The 18,910-nt window shown below is 45.3% G+C and overlaps 2 protein-coding genes across 6 annotated transcripts in view; one reads left to right on the forward strand and one right to left on the reverse strand.

The window, feature by feature from the left end:
* The window catches only part of POMT2 (protein O-mannosyltransferase 2), a 32,443-nt gene extending 30,354 nt beyond the window's left edge, over positions 1-2,089 (reverse strand). The window contains exons 1-3 of one of the 2 annotated variants that reach the window (XM_035108094.3): positions 1,890-2,089; positions 1,339-1,423; positions 1,035-1,139 (exon numbers count right to left, since the gene is read on the reverse strand). In XM_035108094.3, the coding sequence (XP_034963985.3) occupies positions 1,035-1,139; positions 1,339-1,423; positions 1,890-2,089 (390 nt within the window). Of the gene's footprint in view, positions 1-1,034; positions 1,140-1,338; positions 1,424-1,759; positions 1,849-1,889 lie in introns of those variants that run through there. The other variant, XM_035108079.3, reaches the window with a different exon arrangement.
* Positions 2,090-2,229: 140 nt separating this feature from the next.
* On the forward strand, positions 2,230-18,774 carry GSTZ1 (glutathione S-transferase zeta 1). Of its 4 annotated transcripts, none has more exons than XM_035108063.3 (9): positions 2,230-3,683; positions 5,746-5,797; positions 7,430-7,497; positions 7,623-7,703; positions 9,751-9,876; positions 13,054-13,129; positions 13,884-13,936; positions 16,113-16,162; positions 18,243-18,774. In XM_035108063.3, exons 1-9 carry the CDS (start codon positions 3,663-3,665, stop codon positions 18,367-18,369), a joined length of 654 nt encoding a protein of 217 aa, XP_034963954.3. In that variant the 5' UTR covers positions 2,230-3,662; the 3' UTR covers positions 18,370-18,774. The 4 variants fall into 4 exon arrangements, with proteins under 4 accessions (XP_034963954.3, XP_088511058.1, XP_088511071.1 ...); XM_088654932.1 differs by having other exon boundaries at positions 3,572-3,686; XM_088654945.1 differs by lacking the exon at positions 2,230-3,683 and adding an exon at positions 3,760-3,830.
* Positions 18,775-18,910: the final 136 nt, after the last annotated feature.

An 18,910-nucleotide genomic window follows, 5' to 3' on the forward strand; every position in this document is an offset into this window, starting at 1 on the left:
AGAAAGATAGCATTGGAAGAGACCCCCAATGGTCATCTAGTCCAACCCCCTACAATGCAGGAATCTCAATTAAAGCATCTATAACAAATGACCATCCAATCTCTGCATTGAAACCTCCAGTGAAGGAGAGCACACAACCTCTGGAGGGAGTCTGTTCCACTGTCAAACAGCTCTTACTGTCCAAAAGTTCTTCCTGATGTTTAGTCAGGATCTCATGATAGAAATATTCCGCTAGAGATAAAACAGATGAAAGGTTCCAAATCTGATCCACCCCCCTACCTTCATTCATCCTCACTTCTGCCCAAATAATGCACTGCTAATTCTAAAGCTTCCATTAACCCATATGATGAGGAAATATAACCACCCCACAGCTTAACCTACATTATCTCCCCTTTCCCTATATTTGCAACACTCCCACCTTTCTCAAACAAGTTCAAGGTGATGTAGATGGTCCACCCCTCTTCATTTAATCCCCCCCAAAAAAACCTCTGATATAGGTTAGGCTGAGAGGCAGTGACTGGCCCAAAGTCACCCAGTGAGGTTCATAGCTGAGTTGCCATTTGAACCCTGGTCTTACCTGTCCTGGTTTGACAACTCTAACCACAACACCAAATGTCTTATTGTTTGAGAATCAAAACTGCTGACAGTGATACCTCCAAAGGCATGAGGAAAACACAACCTTGCCCTAAAAATAACTGACAGAAAATTCTGCCAGAGAGAGGCAGGCAGGCAGGCAGGCAGAGACTGGTTCCCTCCTCCCTGCAGTTAACTGAAGTTAAACTATGAGACAACTAAAAGAACATTGCACATAGTTTTTTCATTCCTCTCCTCTACTCATTCCAAATCCTGTCAGATTACTTTAACAACCATCAGACATAGTACAGCTTTAGAAATGGAGATTACAGTATTACCTGGAATCAAAACCCATTCTTGAAACATAAATATATGTTTACTGGAAGCAGAGAGAGAGGAGGGAAACTCTAAGTATTCTCCATATATGACCTCTGGTTATTTAAGAAGCCCCACAGTCTTACCCCTCTCATTCCTATGTAGTTATGTTGTTCATATTTGTCCCCTGGCTTCTGGAAAGGGAATGTGCCATCATAGCCACTCAGGTAACCGGCAAGTCCTATCAGCATCTAGAGAGAGAAGAGGACTGACCTTATTCAAGCAGAGGTAGATGAAGTAGTTTATAACTTTTTAAAGCAATAACTTGATCTAATAAAGAGACATAATTTAGACACAATGATGATGTAACTGAACCAGGATGAGAATGTTCTGCAGTCAAAGAATGTTCTTAGATCTCAAAGTTTACAAGAATTGGTGTTCGCTATTTACCTTCCCCAGAGGTGGATGGACATCAAAGAAAAAGGTTCGGTTAATGTAATAGCTTCCCATCTTTCCAAAATGTGTTTCATCCCAGCTATGAAAGGGAAAAGAGTAAAAAGGTGACTGTTAGCCTCCGGCTCACATCAGTCTTTGCCACTCCTAGCTGTTCAGTGTGATGATTAAACAAAACACTAAGTAGATCTACACTTGGGGACGCTGGACCACTTAAGCTCTCTCGTAAGGTTGTTGCAATGTAAAAATGGTGAAGGGGACTTACATTTGGCACCCTGAGGTTTTTTGGAGGAAGGGCCAAAAATAGATATGTTGTATTTAATACAATTTAAACCTCACCTTAATTTTTTAAAAGTAAAATTAAAATATCAAGGCAGTTAAAAACAACAACACCAAGCCTATTTGAAAATTTGTGTACCTATCAACTGAAGGTAACATTTAACGCGTCTGATGAAGTGGGTTCTAGTTCATGGAAACTCATTTTCCACAAGCCCCGCCTTCGAATCTAAGCCCCGCCCTTGTAACCATGACACCCCACAGCCCCTCACCAGATGTGTGGCGGCTCCCGTAGGCGATAGAAGCGGGTTGCGAAGCTTAGGAAAACGACGAGGCCAAGCGGGCTCCAGAACCAGCCGGGACTCCGGGGTGCGGAGGGCGTCGGCGCAGGGCCGCTTGCCAGTCGGAGGGGTTTTCGCTGCCGCAGGCCGGCCGGTACGGCCTGGCCGTTGTCGTTCGCCACCAGCGGCATTCGCGGCCAGACAGGAGGAGCCTCCTGCCGGCACCCCTACCTTGCCTGCGCCCAATGCACCACGGGAGGGAGAGTCCGCGTTCGAAAGGCATGATGGGCAAAAGAGTTTGCCGTTCCGCACCACGTGAGCGAGGGTGGTGGGGAACTACAGGGGCTTCCACTGCATTGTGGGAAGCGTAGTCCTTGAGGCGAGGCTGTTCGCTCCAGAATGGATTGGCGGAGTTTTGCGACGTTCAATAAAACCTAGCATCCGTTGCATGTCTCTGTAAGCACTGTGGTATCAAGAAACGCAGCAAGCAGCACTTTTTGTATATTTGTTGCAGAGGGGCTGCCTTGTTTAGTCTCCTGCCTCTACTGCAGACTGAGCGATGATCCAGATACAATCATACTGTCAACTGTACACGCTGACATCAGAAGTGACTTCATAATTCTGCATTTTGACTGACAAGCTGCTATCTCTGAAATACTTTGAAATACTGTATCCTAGGGTTACCTGTCAGAGAAGGGCTAGACATGTTTAAAGGACATCTGTACATATAAAGGTGCCTGCTAAAAAATGGGCTAGCAGAACTGTTTGAAGACAATAAATACGCTATTTTAAAACTCCCACTTCCTGCTCTTTCAGAGGAAAACAAGCCGCTTTGATAGCGTGGTCTGGCCGAGAAAAGGGGAAAATGTGAAATTAAAAATAAACGGATCAATCTGAGGATCTAGTTGATTGCTGGACGTGATGGGCAAAATAATTAAAGGTTCACAGAATAGTTAAATATGTGACATTTTTATTGGACCAACGTGATGTGAATTAACTTGATGCAGAAACTCACACTAGCAGGCGAGGAGTTAAACTTAACACCTCATTATATCAAGTTCTTAGCAGGGTGAGACACCTATCCATCCGCCTCTCCGCCTTTCTGATTGGGGCGGGGGGGGGGGCAGTACAAAGTAGACCAAGTCTGTGCCAAGATTTTGTCCAGTGGTGTTTTGAAAGCAAGGATGAGAATCGGGAAAATTGTAACTAGGAGCTAGGTTAGAGATTGCTTACCATTCACTTTCTGGGAACATTGTTTGTTTTTAGCCTTTTCGGATATTTCTTTACTGTTCTGGGTTAAATAAAGAAGCCTTCAGTTTAACCCGACATTTTCTTAATGCTATATGTATTGCATTGTCAAGGCAAATATAACCGTATTTTACCTTTTTTTGTAAAATAAATTGCCTCATTTGCCAAACGGGGTCCTGGGCGGCCCAAGCTTTGTTTCGCTTTTGCTGCAAAAGATTGACACAGCTGCCTCTCTGAAATATGCATTTTCTAGGGTGTTCTCTTTTAAATTCGTGCTTGCCGCCCTAAATCCTAAGGAATAAAGAGGGCCAGTTTTAAGACCTTTGGAATGAGCTGAAACTACAACTCCCAGAATCCCACCGACTCACGGGAAAAGCGTCTACTCTCGAACAAAGTCTCCATTCAAGGCTGGCCGGCAGTAAAACGCCAGCGCGGAACATAGCCAATGCCCTGTTGAGCAAAAAAACATAGCTTCGTTCTTCAGCTAGAGAAAGACGAGGGACTGCACAGCACAGGATGTGTGCCGCATTAGCGAAGGTAGTTGCTATTGCAACAATGCGGAGGGGGGAAATATAACTTTGTGTTAGCGAAGCCAGCTGCCTGGGGCTGATGGGAGTTGTAGTCCAAAACATGATTCCGGACGACAAAACGTTGGCGAAGGATGCTTGGAGGAACACGCTGTTTGTAATTCTTTTCCTTGTTTTTCCTGAATATTCTTTCCTTGTACCCAGGCTTCCATTTGAGTCAAATATTCTGCTCAGAAGAAAGCTTAATGCACATTTTAATTCTTTTTCCTGCGACAATTTCCCCGTGTAACTAACTGAGCTACCCTGTACCCATATATGTACCAAGAACAGAAGGATATACTGTTAAGTTCAGTGAGGAATACTCTGAAGTACATACTGTAGGATTTCAGATTGATAAACAAGAAACTGGAACAGGAGACAAAGTCAGGGCAACCAGGGATAAACCACAAATCTTTGTTCTGTGGTTTATTAAACTGGAATAATCCTGGTCCCATATCCCCACCCCATCCCCTTTGGCTCATGCAAAAGGTCCCAGGTTTAATACCCCACATCTCCCAAGAAAAGACCTTTGCCTGAAATCCTGGAGAGCTGCTGTCAGTCAATGCAAGCAGTAGAGTTAGATGGGCCAATAGAATATCGTCGAAAAGTGCATTTATTTCAGTAATGCAACTTAAAAGGTGAAACCAATATATGAGATAGATGCATGACATGCAAAGCAAGATATGTCAAGCCTTTATTTGTTGTAATTGTAATTATTTGTCGTTAGGCGGGTCAATTATAAATGGAATGTAATTAATGAAATGTAATAGCAATGTTTATTTTTGTATTATTGTAACTATTTGTTTTATTACTGTGGAATTTCCAAAAGAAAGCATTTGTAAAAATTAAAATTAAAATAAAAAATAATAAGTTGCATTACTGAAATAAATGCACATTTTGACGATATTCTAATTTTCCGAGTTTCACCTGTATAAGGCAGTTTCCTGTGTCACTCGTTAGTCAGGATTCTAAGCTCTCTACCTATCTCGCTTGTACCCACTATTTCAAAAAGGACCTCAGGGTTGTTTACAGTTCTTTTACCAGCTTGATTGTAAAACACAATAAAGTTGAAGGTCAGTTGCTGAAGGGTAATTATGCAATTGTTCGACTATGCACTTTCTCCATCACCCCCACTCCCAATTTATTTTGCCACAATCCTTTAGGGTCTTTCTAAAAGATTCTTTTGGGGGGGCAGATAATATCCAGATATGATGGTTGCAGGAGATGAAGTCTAGAAACATCTGGAGGACCACAGTTTTTCTGTCCCTGCAGTAATTAACTACAGGCCCAGCTTGCCTATTTTACAAAAAAAAAAAAAGTCACACAGCTCTAGTCTCCTCACCCCCACCCCCACCCCAGTATCTGACTGAAAGTGCTAAGCAATGAGATCTTTGCCTTGCTCTGTTTTGCCATCTGATAGCTAAAAGGGTGGGATTATGAAATTTCTCCAATTGGCTGTAAGGGAAATATTCCTCCCTCTCACCCTCCCTGCAAGTTTTAGACAGTGTGAGCTGGCTTTCATTCTGGGAATCCTGCACCACACACAACATGGAAGCTTCTAAAAAGGTGAGATAAAAGTGGGTTTCTTTCTGGTAGGTGAGGCTGTGTCTTGATATCATAGCATTGTTGTGTCACTTTACCCACACACATTGCTATAACATTCCTCTGGAGTAGAAGCTGCTGGTCTTCAGGCAGTCCTTCACTGAAAGTTTAGAAAGTGAGCTTCCATCTTATAGCTGTTTGGGATTTGCAGGGCGGGGTGGGGGATGAGGATGGGCCAGTATTTCAGAAGAACTAGGAATCCGTGAGGCCACTCTTGTCTAAACATGCTGTTTGCAAAGTGAGTCAATTTCATTTTCAGGAGAATCACAAGACAAATGGCAAGACTGTCTTGTGCTAAAAGAAAAAACCAAAATAAATTATCTGTGTTTTCTATGGACTTGGTAACTTTTAACATTTATTTTAATATTAGTGAGTCTGCTTCAATTGTAACTTACTTTTTTTTCCTCGTCCCATTCCCATCCCCACTGCAGCCTGTCCTCTATACTTATTTCAGAAGTTCCTGCACCTGGAGAGTGAGAATTGGTAAGCACAGGCGTGGAATCCTATTCTGTAGGATGCTGCCAGTTAAGTGTCTTTTGCATTTCTTCACCAAAATGCAGTTAATAAGTGATTTATTAATCCACAGAGCAGCAAACATATATCCGCAAGATCGGCCACTTCTGAAAATTGAAATGCGTCATTCTTTACCTGTGGTAAAGAGTGGGAGCAAATGCTAAAATTAGTTTGGTGTGGAAAGAGGAAAGCTCCTAGATTGTGAGAATACAGAGGACAAGTTTGTACTTTAAGGGTGCAACCCTATTCACACTGGATGCAAGCCTGACTGAGCTCAGTGGTGCTTACAGTACTTCTAAGTAGACACATATAGGACTGCACTGCAAAAATGGAAAAAATATTGTGCAACCTGTGTGCAGATTGTCTTTGGGAGAAAGCAGTTGGCTACAGCCCATGTGTCCAATATGTGCAGCCTGTATATACATCAAAAGTGATGTTTCAGGCTGCAGTCCTAACCCCACTTACCTGGAAGTAAGCCCCATTGAATTCAATAGGACTTATTTCTGAGCATACATGGTTAGGATTGCACTGTTAACGCATGAGGTTAATTTTTTTTATTCCTTTGCATAATGTGCACTACATGCGGGGAGTTCTGTAATGTGCAAAGTAGCCCTCTTTTGTGGCAGAAAACATTTGTGAGACAGGCCACATTTACTCCTATATTGCAATGTACGCAATCTAGAAATTCCCAAATATTTCTGCACTCATAAGGATTTTTATGTAGCTCCTTCTCTCTTTGGCTGATCTTTTTTATCTGGGGATTGTGATTAATTAGATACATATTTGCTACATAAAAATAGCACAATCCAGATGTCTGCATTTCCTACATTCTTTAGAGGCACTCTGGAAAGTCAAGGAATGCTGGAAGACTTTGGGTTTTAAAAGTTCTGTCTGTTGAAGCTCATAACCTGATATAATCTAGCAAGATGAACAAGTCTTACCCTGGTTGGAGGTTACAACCACCAGTCAAATATGTTAGCTGAACAGCTCTCTCCAGATTGCAGAACATGGTGAAGCAGCCTGGTGTTTGGTTTGTTGTTTCAGTGTGGGAGTGGGGAGCCTTTGGTTCTCCAGATGTTGCTGCACTGCAACTTCCATCATCCCTGGCCACCGACCATGCTTGCTAGGGCTGGGAGTTGTAGTTCAGCAACAACTGGAGGGTGAAAGAGTTCAGCCCCATCTCACCCATGCTTACCTGTTGTGGAAAGTGTTAGACACCCCTTGCTTTATATTAAAACAGAGATGACACCTGAACAGCAAATCTGTCTTCTCAAGTCACATTTGGTTTGACCTTTAGTGAGGAAGGTGAATTAGTTCCACAGAAACCACTGCTGTTGCTTTAAACATAAATGAGCACAGTAGCTGACCCCCTTTGAAACAAAATCCTGGTTCTCATATTTGCTCTTAAAGCACACCTTAGTTCTTAAATCCATATTTTTACAAGTTCTTGTGATGTTGATTCTACAGATTTTTGTTGTTTTGTTGCTTCAACTTCCACAGTGCTCAGAGCACTGTAGCAGGGCGTTTAAAAATGAAGTGATAAAAATAGAGAAATTGGAGTGGGAACATCCTGAAACAGTATGTCACCCTTTCTCTTGGCAGCACTGGCTCTGAAAGGAATTGTCTATGATTCAGCACCTGTCAATCTTGTGAGGGATGGAGGGCAGCAGGTAAGCAGACAGCGGGATGTGTTCTCACAGCAGGCAGGCTGGTGCCTCCGCAAGGGGGGGAGATTTGCTCTTCTGGGCTTCAGTAGCTGAGCCCAAACGTCTTAGGAACTGTCCTGTCTCCACAGCTGACATCAGAGTACCAAGCAGTGAACCCAATGCAGCAAGTCCCAGCCCTCAAAATTGATGGCATCACCCTCTCGCAGTCAGTGAGTAAGCAATCTGTATTAATTATTTACTTGGTTCTGCTGCCCAGGCAAGGGACTTTGCACTCCAGATCTCAGGAGTGGGCTTGGGCTTGCTGGAAGGAAAGCTATCGTGAGAGGGAAAGAAACACCTAGTAATATTAATTATTATTATTATTATTATTATTATTTATTTATACCCCGCCCATCTGGCTGGGTTTCCCCAGCCACTCTGGGCGGCTTCCAACAGAAGAATAAAATAATCGATTAAAGATTAAAAGCCTCTCTAAACAGGGCTGCCTTCAGATGTCTTCTAAAAATCTGGTAGCTGTTTTTCTCTTTGACATCTGATGGGAGGGCGTTCCACAGGGCGAGCACCACTACCGAGAAGGCCCTCTGCCCGGTTCCCTGTAACTTGGCTTCCCTTCGCAGCGAGGGAACCGCCAGAAGGCCCTCGGCACTGGACCTCAGTGTCCGGGCAGAGCGATGGAGGTGGAGACGCTCCTTCAGGTATACTGGACCGAGGCCACTTAGGGCTTTAAAGGTCAGCACCAACACTTTGAATTGTGCTCGGAAACATACTGGGAGCCAATGTAGATCTTTCAAGACTGGTGTTATGTGGTCTCGGTGGCCGCTCCCAGTCACCAGTCTAGCTGCCGCATTCTGGATTAGTTGTAGTTTCCAGGTCACCTTCAAAGGTAGCCCCACGGAGAGCGCATTGCAGTAGTCCAAGTGGGAGATAACCAGAGCATGCACCACTCTGGCGAGACCGTCTGCAGGCAGGTAGGGTCTCAGCCTGCGTACCAGATGGAGCTGATAGACAGCTGCCCTGGACACAGAAACAGAATTGACCTGCGCCTCCATGGACAGCTGTGAGTCCAGAATGACTCCCAGGCTGCGCACCTGGTCCTTCAGGGGCAGAGTTACCCCGTTCAGGACCAGGGAGTCCTCCACACCTGCCCGCCTCCTGTCCCCCACAAACAGTACTTCCGTCTTGTCAGGATTCAACCTCAATCTGTTAGCTGCCATCCATCCTCCAACTGCCTCCAGGCACTCACACAGGACCTTCACCGCCTTCACTGGTTCTGATATGAAGGAGAGTATCATCCGCATACTGATGAACACCCAGCCCAAACCCCCTGATGATCTCTCCCAGCGGCTGCATGTAGATACCCCGCCCACCTAGGAGCACCGTTAAATGGGTTTCTTTTCACAATTAAGTTAATCCCACGCTGATGTTGCTTGAAGAATCCCATCCTACCTGTGGTTCCATACTGATTGTTCTGAGACATGCGATTCATTCCTTACACAGGGTATACTTTTACTACTAGCATATGCTCCAGATTAGCTTGAAAGACAGATGGAGGACCTGTGGCCCTCCAGAGCAGGCATCCCCAGACTTCGGCCCTCCAGATGTTTTGGACTACAATTCCCATCATCCCTGACCACTAGTCCTATTAGCTCGGGATCATGGGAGTTGTAGGCCAAAACATCTGGAGGGGATGTTTGGGGGTGCCTGCTCCAGAGGTTGTTGAACTCCAGCTTCCATCAGCCCCAGCCTGCATGGGTGACGATGAGAAGCGACTGTAAAGCCCAACATTACCTGTAAAGCCCCATGGCTCCCTATCCTTGGGTTTAATCCAAGCGGATCTAGAGCTTGTGGTGCACAAGCTTCATTCAGGTGATCCATGGCTTACCTGTGGATTTGCCGCTGAAGATGGGAAATGGCACATCCGTTGTGTTAAACATTTATATTGATTTTTAATTGTATTTCTATTGCTTCTTTTATTTCTTATAGTTTATATAATTATTTTATAATATATAGAAAATAAAAGCAATAACATTTAAAGAGTCATACAGAATTGCCACATTACAATTGCCGCAGCAGGCAGAAAAATGGTCCAGCAAAATCCTCATCAAATCCATGCGGGCGGCGGCGGGGGGGGGAGTTTGGGAACTACTGCTTTAGATTTCTCACTCCTTGATCTGCACCAGGGAACTACTGTCTCCATTTCAACCACTCCCCCCCCCCCCGGCCACTCTTGTCTAAAAGTCTCTCCGCTTATTGCAGATAGCAATAATAGAGTACCTGGAGGAGACGCGTCCAAAACCTAGTCTCCTGCCCCAGGATCCAAAGAAGAGAGCCCAGGTGCGGATGATCTCAGAGCACATTGCTTCTGGAATTCAACCCTTGCAGGTAATTGCCCAGTTTCTGGGCCTGCCTATCCATCCTTAACCCTGTTGGATCAGAATTCACTACTGACTGCAAATGACGCTGTGTCCCTTGTTAAGAACCTCAGGCCCCAAGGAGGGCTTGTGGGAGTGGCTGGGTGCAGGGATACCAAAACATCAGAATGGCCAGTTCTGTTGCCTTATTAAATATGTTGTAGGCTTACAGCAAAGCAGCTTGCCAGGTCTCCTAGCCTTTGCAGACATAGCACAGACATCGCAGCAAGGAAATGGCTTTTCCACAGAGTCTGTCCTGCGTCTATAAAGCTATAAGGCTACACCTTCTTTAATAAAGCCCTATAATTGGCCGTTCTGATGTTTTTGACATCCTCCTTTGATGTTCCTGCACCAAACCCACGAGCCTGCCTTTGGGCCTGTGGTTCAGAACACCCCTCCCGATTGGGTTTCCACCCGGATATATACCGTGTTTCCCCTTTTTTAATACGTAGTCAAAAAGTAAGGCATGGCAGGGTTTTTAATCGTTTGAGAAATGTAAGTCATACCCCGAAAATAAGCCATACTTCTGCGACGTGCAGAGCAAGACCACCGAGCGCCCCAGCCAACTAGCGGGACCCAGCACGGCGGCCGCAACAGGAGGAGGAAGCCTGCCAGGTTGGGTCGGTGCCTGGAAGCGGCGGCGGCTGCTGCAGCGCCAATAAAGCGTGCAGCAGTGCCGCACGGAGCACCGAGGGCACAAGCCAGCAGGACCCAGCTCCTGCAATGCCGGCCGTGGCAGGAGGAGGAAGCCTGCCAGGTCGGGTTGGCGCTCGGAAGCGGCGGCGGCTGCAGCGCTGACAAAGCGCGAAGCAGCACCGCTCTCTCTCTCTCTGTGGGTGTCAGTCTCTTTCTCTCTGTGCGCGCGTCTCTCTCTCTCTCTCTCTCTCTCTCTCTCTCTCTCTCTCTCTCTCTCTCTCTCCCTCCCTCCCTCCCTCCCTCCCTCCCTCCCTCCCTCCCTCCTCGTGCGTCTTTATCTCTCTCCCCCCCCTGTGTGCGCGTCTGTCTCTCTGTTTGTGATCGCGTCTCTCCCCCCCCCCCGACAGAGAAAAGGTGCCGCGCAGGTTCCTCTTCGGCTCGTCATTCAGCTGACGCCGTTCCTTTCCCCCTCCCTTTCCTTCCTTCCGTCGGCCCGTCAGTTGGGGTTACACACGCCCAAGCCTCATCCCCCTCGCGCTTCCCTCACTAGCGTCTCGGAGCGGGACGGGTCCCGGCCTCCCCTCCTCATTCCCCGGCCAGCATGAGAGAGCACGGGGAGCAGCCTCTATACCTCCGCGCACGCACACACCCGGCCGCCGCTGCCTTTGAAGCCATGGCGGCGAGCGGCAAGCTGAAGCAGGAGGAGAAGCACCTAAAGCTGCTGAGGGAGATGAGCAGCCTCCCAGTGCTCCCACCCAACCGCGAGTGCTTCAACTGCGACCAGCGCAGTCCCACCTACACCGACGGTGGGCAGCTTTGTGTATATCTCCTGCTCTGGCATCCTACGAGGTTTAAATCCACCTCACAGAATGAAGTCCCCCCCCCTGTGCACGTCTGTCTCCTAGGCAGGTGGACATCCAGCCTCTGCTTAGAAGCCTCCAAGGAAGGAGAGCCCTTGACTCAGGGTGGGGAGGAGGGGAAACGGAGAGATTAGAAGAGGCAGGAAATGCACGTGGAAGAGAGCGCCAAGCGTCCTGAGCCAGTGGGACCCAGTTGTACCGGCACTTTAAAAAAAAAAAAGACACCCCCTGGAAATAAGCCACCGTGTGTTTTTTTGAGGGGAAAAAAGTTGTAAGACGGTGTCTTAAAAAAGGGGAAACACGGTATTATGCAATATGTAAATAACACAGTGATAGTGCAAAATTGGGGGTGGATTTATACTGGACCAGCCACACATCGTTCCAACTGGAAGCAATGCTTCCTCAATGTTACAACATTATTTTCCCCCGGAAGGGCACTTTAGCACTGCAGTGCAAAAAACCAAACAAACTGCAACATTTGAAGTATAAAAAGTGACAGAACGTTAGCAGAAGGCACAGGACTGGAACTGATTGAACACAAAATAAAATAGTATTATTATCCTGACACTTTTGCAGGTGCAAACCTTGTTGTAAGCAGAATCATGCTTAACCACCCCACACCACCACGAGTGTGCAAATAATCATGAATGCACAGTAAAAGGGGCATCTTGAAGGCTTCTCCCAGGAAAGTGGGAGTAATGAATACAGATAGTATTGCAGATGACCCCTGCCCTCATACTGTGTTGTACTAGTGCTCACTCAGTACCCATTGTCTGTCGTCCTCTTTGTATCTGTTCCAGACAAAAAAGTCCCTAGAGATAGAAACAAGACAATACCTGTTTGTCTTGCCTCAGCCTTAAAGTTCAAAAGGCACATAACACTATAGCAGGGATGGGGAATCTGTGGCTTTTCATATGTTATTGGATTCTGGTTCCCATCAGCCCCAGACACCCTGACTGAGGGTCAGGGATGATGGGAGTTCCACCCCTAGAAAGACACAGCTTAGCTACTCTTGCAATATATCATAGATTAAAGCCTCACTATCTGAATAATAATAATAACAACAACACAGGTGGCGCTGTGGTCTAAACCAGAGCCTAGGGCTTGCCGATCAGAAGGTCGGTGGTTCAAATCCCCGCGACGGGGTGAGCTCCTGTTGCTTGGTCCCAGCTCCTGCTCACCTAGCAGTTCGAAAGCACGTCAAAGTACAAGTAGATAAATAGGTACCGCTCCAGCGGGAAGGTAAACAGCGTTTCCATGTGCTGCTCTGGTTCGCCAGAAGCGGCTTTTGTCACGCTGGCCACATGACCTGGAAGCTGTCTGTGGAAAAACGCCGGCTCCCTTGGCCTATAGAGTGAGATGTGCGCCGCAACCCCGGAGTCGTCCGCAACTGCACCTAATTTGTCCCTTTACCTATCTGAATAATTATCTTTGCCATACCTTCACACACCCCAAAAGTAGTTTTCCAACCTTACTTCTCTTTTTATTATTGTTGTTGTCGTTTAGTCGTTTAGTCGTGTCCGACTCTCGTGACCCCATGGACCATAGCACGCCAGGCACTTTATTATTAATATTTACTTATTAGCCACCATGGTGAAGCTTCTGGGTGTTGTACTGTAGAGGCAATCTAACCTCTTCCTACATTTTATCAGAACTTGAGTGTCCTGCAGCAATTGGGTGAGAAGAAGCAAGACTGGGCAAATAACTGCATTTCTCGTGGTTTCAAAGGTGAGTCCCAGGTTGAAACCTTTAGCTGGACTTTAGTAATCTGCTAGCCAGGTAGGAGGTTTTGAGGGGAAAGCTGTCCTCCTGTCCGGCTTGTACTGGAAGACACCAGTGGAACAGTGAAGCCAGCCTCCATCAATCTGGTATCCCTCCAGATGCTTTGGATTAAGCTCCTATTAGTCTCAGGCACCACAAGTTTAAAGAGCAGCATAAGGCTATTTGGAAAAGGGCTTTTAAAGAGCCTCACACTGCGCTTTGAACAAAGTCAGGACTTCAAATCACAGAAACATCTGACATAGTGATGTCAGGTGATTGGCAGGGGGGCACCCACACCTATCATTCAAATTTGACCTGGTAAGGCTGGGGAAATATGGGTCTGGCCTACCGGCTTCCTCAACCTTGCATAAACACGTGGTCAAAACTTGCTCATTTAGTTTAGTTCTCAAGCCATAAACCAAGAACAAATGTTTGCTGTAGCTCACAGTTAGACTGGAGAGAACTAAACCATGAGCCCAGTTTTGAACAACACCCAAGGCCAAGCTATGACTTGGTTCAGCACAACGCTGAATAACAGGGGAGAAGCAAAACCGATGTGATATCCTCCTTGGGAGGTCCAGATATTTGCCATTTAATAACCAGGACATTTAATGTTCCTTTATGAAAACACTGCCAAATTTAGCAGTGTAATAGGTCTATGCTGAAAAACATAAAAGTGTGTTCTCGATTTCCAACAACATGCTGTTTTCTTTTCCTGGAGCTTTGGAGCAGATCCTGCATGAAACAGCTGGGCGCTACTGTGTTGGGGATGAGGTAAGGCAAGATGTGATCCTGTCATCTGAGGACCAAGATAATGAGAAACTCAGAATTACCAAGGTTTGGTTAACCAGGATGCCAGCAAGGAACTCCCCAGATTTCCTAAGTCAGGGTGGCAAGAAATCACTTGTGGACATCCAGTGAAGCTGAATGTTGGAAGATTTAGGACAGATGAAGAGAAGTGCTTCTTTATGCAGCGCATAGTCACACTGTGGAAGTCGCTCCCCCAGGAGGCAGAGATGGTCCCCAACTTCAATGGCTTTAAAAGAGGATTAGACAAATTGATGGTTACCAACCATGATGGCTGTGCTCTTCCTCCACAGCTGGAGGCAGCAAAAGTTCTGAATTCCAGTTGCTGGAAACGACAGCAGGGGAGAGCACTCTTGTGCTCAGGCCCTGCTTGTGAGTTTCCCGTAGACATCTGGACTTGGCCACTTTGAGAACTGGATTGATGGACCATTGGCCTGATCCAGCAGGCTGTTCTTATGTTCTCTTATCTGTGCACTGGTATCAACGCAGAGGCCAAGCGAGTAGAGATCCAAGGACACAGTAAGCTAATAGTTTACTTATTCCTTTCTCTCCCTACCCCAGTTGACCGTTTTAGGGACCTCTCGCAAAAGGCTGGACATTACCCCCCCCCCCTAGTCTTGGCTACAGCAAGAGTTGAGCAGCAGTGCCACCTGCTGACAGTAATCACCCTGCATTTCCACGTTAGGATATTACCGTTAGCAGGCCAATCAAAATGTCACAGAATATCAGTGTATCTGAAGAAGTGTGCATGCACACGAAAGCTCATACCAATGACAAACTTAGTTGGTCTCTAAGGTGCTACTGGAAGAATTTTTTAAATTTTGTTTCAACTATGCCAGACCAACACGGCTACCTACCTGTAAACAGAATAGCATGCAAGCTGTTACTTTTGGTTGTTGGGGGAGTGACCATCATGTTCTTTCTCCTTCCAAGGCCCCAAAATGTGTAGATGATCTTTTCGGGTGCCTCAAGGAAATGTTAGTTGAAAGGGGTTCTTGCAAATCCAGTTCTGTTTATATGCACTTATATTCTTGCCATCATCTCCTTCCTGCAGACCCACCTCTGCACCCAGCCAACAGAGAACTAAAAGGGAACAGGAGAGCAAGCCACACACACACACACACACACACACACACACACACACACACACACACACAAATTAGCAAATCCAACATATCTGAATACAAAACTAACAATGGTAACCAAAGTCCACATGTGCCCCCAAATTATACTACAAATCTAATGCAGTACTGGCTGAAAAGGATACCTGAAAAGGACTATATTCAGCTTCAGGATGCTGCTCATTCATGTAGGTCAGTTCAACCAGCCCTGAGTGAGCCATCTAGCCCCTTTCAATGGTGTTTCATCAGCTAGAGATTTTCCTGTTCCAAGTGGCCTGCAACTACCAAGTGCTGATTTTAATCATACCTGGTACTTTGTTTTGGTTGTTTTCATCTGCTGCTCAAGTGTGTGGCTTGATATTATTATTATTATTATTATTATTATTATTATTATTATTATTATTATCTGATCATTCTTAAATGGTTCACAATACTTTTTTAAACTCTTCATATCAGCTGCCCTGGGTATTCTAATGCGAAATGGAATGGCGGGGGTATAAATATCACGATAAATAAATCCATATCCAGTTAATGAGCTGAGCTACAGAAAATAGTGAACTGGAGTTTCCCAGCAAACTAACTGCAAAGGGTTACAGTACGTTTTTAAATGTCAAACTGTTGGATATTTCTGTAAGCAGAATTTTGTATTGTATTAATTTGTCTTCCACATTCCCTGCCTCTTCTCATTGCTTTTAATATTGAACTGCTCAGTGCTGTGCCTCCCTTGGGATCACCGGCATCACATGACTCCGAACACTTTTTGATTCCAGCATTGCAGGGGTTGGGCTAGATGACCCTCGGGGTCCCTTCCAACTATACAATTCTACGATTCTGATACATTAGATAGAAGAGGAGGCAGAGAAACTTCTCCACTGTCATTCCACCAGTCTCTGAGCTGAAATTCCAGCCACATCAAAATGCCACCACTATAATTTAATTCTGAGAAAACACAATCCCCACTAGGTTCAAAAGCTGAAGGGGCTCTTGTAACTGCTTTAACATTTCTTTCTGCTTCTCTGCAGGTAACCATGGCTGACCTATGCTTGGTCCCCCAAGTTTTCAATGCCGAGAGGTAAGCAGAACTATGCCTTGCTAGTTGCTAGGGCAACTGGTGTGATCCCATTGGCCTAGTTGGGAGTCATACTTGGGGTGGAGTGGGGGGGGATAATACCCACTGAAGTAGCAGACAAATTGGATAAACTTTCAGTGATTCTGCGATGGGATTCTACTTCCAGAAAATGTTGGGGAGGAAGGGAAGTCAGAAGAAGTGCAATGCTGTTATGTTTTATATTTTGACATTCAGGTGAAGCATGGGGGGATATATCTGTATGAAGTCACGGTGCTTAAAAATAAACCCACTGAAATAAGCTGGCTAAAATGGAGGCACAGGTTAATTCTGTGTCCAGGGCGGCTGTCTACCAGCTCCATCTGGTACCCAGGCTGAGACCCTACCTGCCCGCAGACTGTCTCACCAGAGTAGTGCATGCTCTAGTTATCTCCCGCTTGGACTACTGCAATGCGCTCTACGTGGGGCTACCTTTGAAGGTGACCCGGAAACTGCAATTAATCCAGAATGCGGCAGCTAGACTGGTGACTGGGAGTGGCCGCCGAGACCACATAACACCGGTCCTAAGAGACCTACATTGGATCCCAGTATGTTTCCGAGCACAATTCAAAGTGTTGGTGCTGACCTTTAAAGCCCTAAATGGCCTCGGCCTAGTATACCTGAAGGAGCATCTCCACCCCCATTGTTCTGCCCAGACACTGAGGTCCAGCGCCGAGGGCCTTCTGGCGGTTCCCTCACTGCGAGAAGCAAAGCTACAGGGAACCAGGCAGAGGGCCTTTTCGGTAGTGGCGCCCGCCCTGTGGAACACCATCCCATCGGAGGTCAAGGAGATAAACAACTACCTGACATTTAGAAAACACCTAAAGGCAGCCCTGTTTAGGGAAGTTTTTAATCTGTGATATTTTAATGTATTTTGGTATTTGTTGGAAGCCGCCCAGAGTGGCGGGGTATAAGTAAATAAATAAATAAATAAATAATAATAATAAAATGACTTAGGTCTGCTGACCTAGATGGGTGTACTCTGAATGTGCCCAACGTTGCTTATCACTTTGTATTTATTAAGAAAAATAGAAAATTAAAAAGTGCAGTGTTCCAATCTACAATTGGAAGGCAAGCAGTGAGTCATCCCAGTTCAAGATGACATGTGAAACACCACCTAAACAGCCCAGAATTAGGATGTCCACTAGACTTTTGTCTTCCACATCCCAGCTCTGTATTGTTTCTCCTCTGGCTAAATAAGGCTTTGAGACTACAATGCCCATCATTCCTGACCACTGGTCCTGCTAGCTAGGGATCATGGGAGTTGAAGGCCAAAAACATCTGGAGGGCTGAGGCTGAGGAAGCCTGGCCTAAATGACTTTGGTTGCCGACATCTAGCTACACAAGATGTTCAGTGCGTCACTGGCAATCGCAACAGCCATTTTTGTTCATTTAATAGCAAGGATGAGGGAACCAAAGTAAATGCAGGGGAGAGCCCTTCCCTCCCCAGCCAAAATCCCAGTGAATCCCCCCCTCCGAAATGCATGCTACAATTAATAGGGGGGAAACCATTTACACCAATGCAGCTTTTGTGCAAGAGCTTATTTCACTGGATCATGGTTTGTGGGTGGAGCATTTATTCTCAGAATATATTGCTATTATGGATAGGGGAAATACTTGATTTTGTTTGCATTTAAAGGCAAATCTGCACTTTCTGAAAAAAATATGAGAGCCAAAACAAAGCCATCCTTAGAAATTCACATTTCTCCCAGTTTTGCAATGTATTTTTGCAGCCAAGTGATGTGCACAGAAATGCATATATTGGGGTAGAGTGTACATGAAAATGTGTATGTTAGTGAAAATAACATACAAAAAATGCATTAAATTAGGGGAAATTGATTTGAAAAACTGCAGGTGGGGAAATTATGTGCGCACACACACACTAGGATTATGATGATTTTTTTATTATTATCAAATAGCTGTGGGGAAATGAAGTACTATTTAAGATTGGGAAAATGAGAGTTCCAAAATTGACACATTTGTCTACCCCTAATCACTACATTAACTACCGCAGCCTCTATGTCTAACTATTCATTTGTCTTGGCAGGTTTAAAGTGGATCTTACACCATTCCCCACAATAAACAGAATCAACAAAGCTCTCTTGGAATTAGAAGCGTTCCAAACCAGCCACCCATCACGGCAGCCAGATACCCCTTCAGAACTAAGAGTCTAAAGCTGCCCCATTTTCTTAGTGAGGAGGATTTGGGCAGATTTTTTTTTAAAAAAAATATATGATTATGTTTTTTTATCTTGTGAACTGCCATGAGACCTGCAGGTGGTATATAAATTTAATAAATAGTAATATTTTTCCCATAAAGGGACTCTCCTATGTGCCACCATCTAGGAAGAACCACAACTTGAATGATTTCCTGCTAAGAGAGGGAGATGCACTCCACCAGCATGTTTTATTCTGGTTTTATTCTGTGAACAGCCCTGAGACCCTCGGGTATAGGGTGGTATATAAATTCAATAATAATAATGATGATGCAACTACATTAAAGCACTTAACAAGACCTAACCCTTGATCATGTTTTGACAATTGTAAAAGGAAATTAAAAGAAAAAAGAGGTTCTGACTATTCTGTGTGTGAGGTTCAGTTGATATTATCTTGCTTGTTATACTCTAGGTGGCAAAGGTACCATCCTGCTGGCTGGACTGCACAAAAATTTAGACAAAACAGCAGCTTAACTACTTTTAACAAATAACTTCCTCAG

The sequence above is a fragment of the Zootoca vivipara genome, chromosome 1, assembly GCF_965207765.1.
Source record: "Zootoca vivipara chromosome 1, rZooViv2.hap1.1, whole genome shotgun sequence".
In the NCBI taxonomy this organism is placed as follows: Eukaryota; Metazoa; Chordata; class Lepidosauria; order Squamata; family Lacertidae; genus Zootoca; species Zootoca vivipara.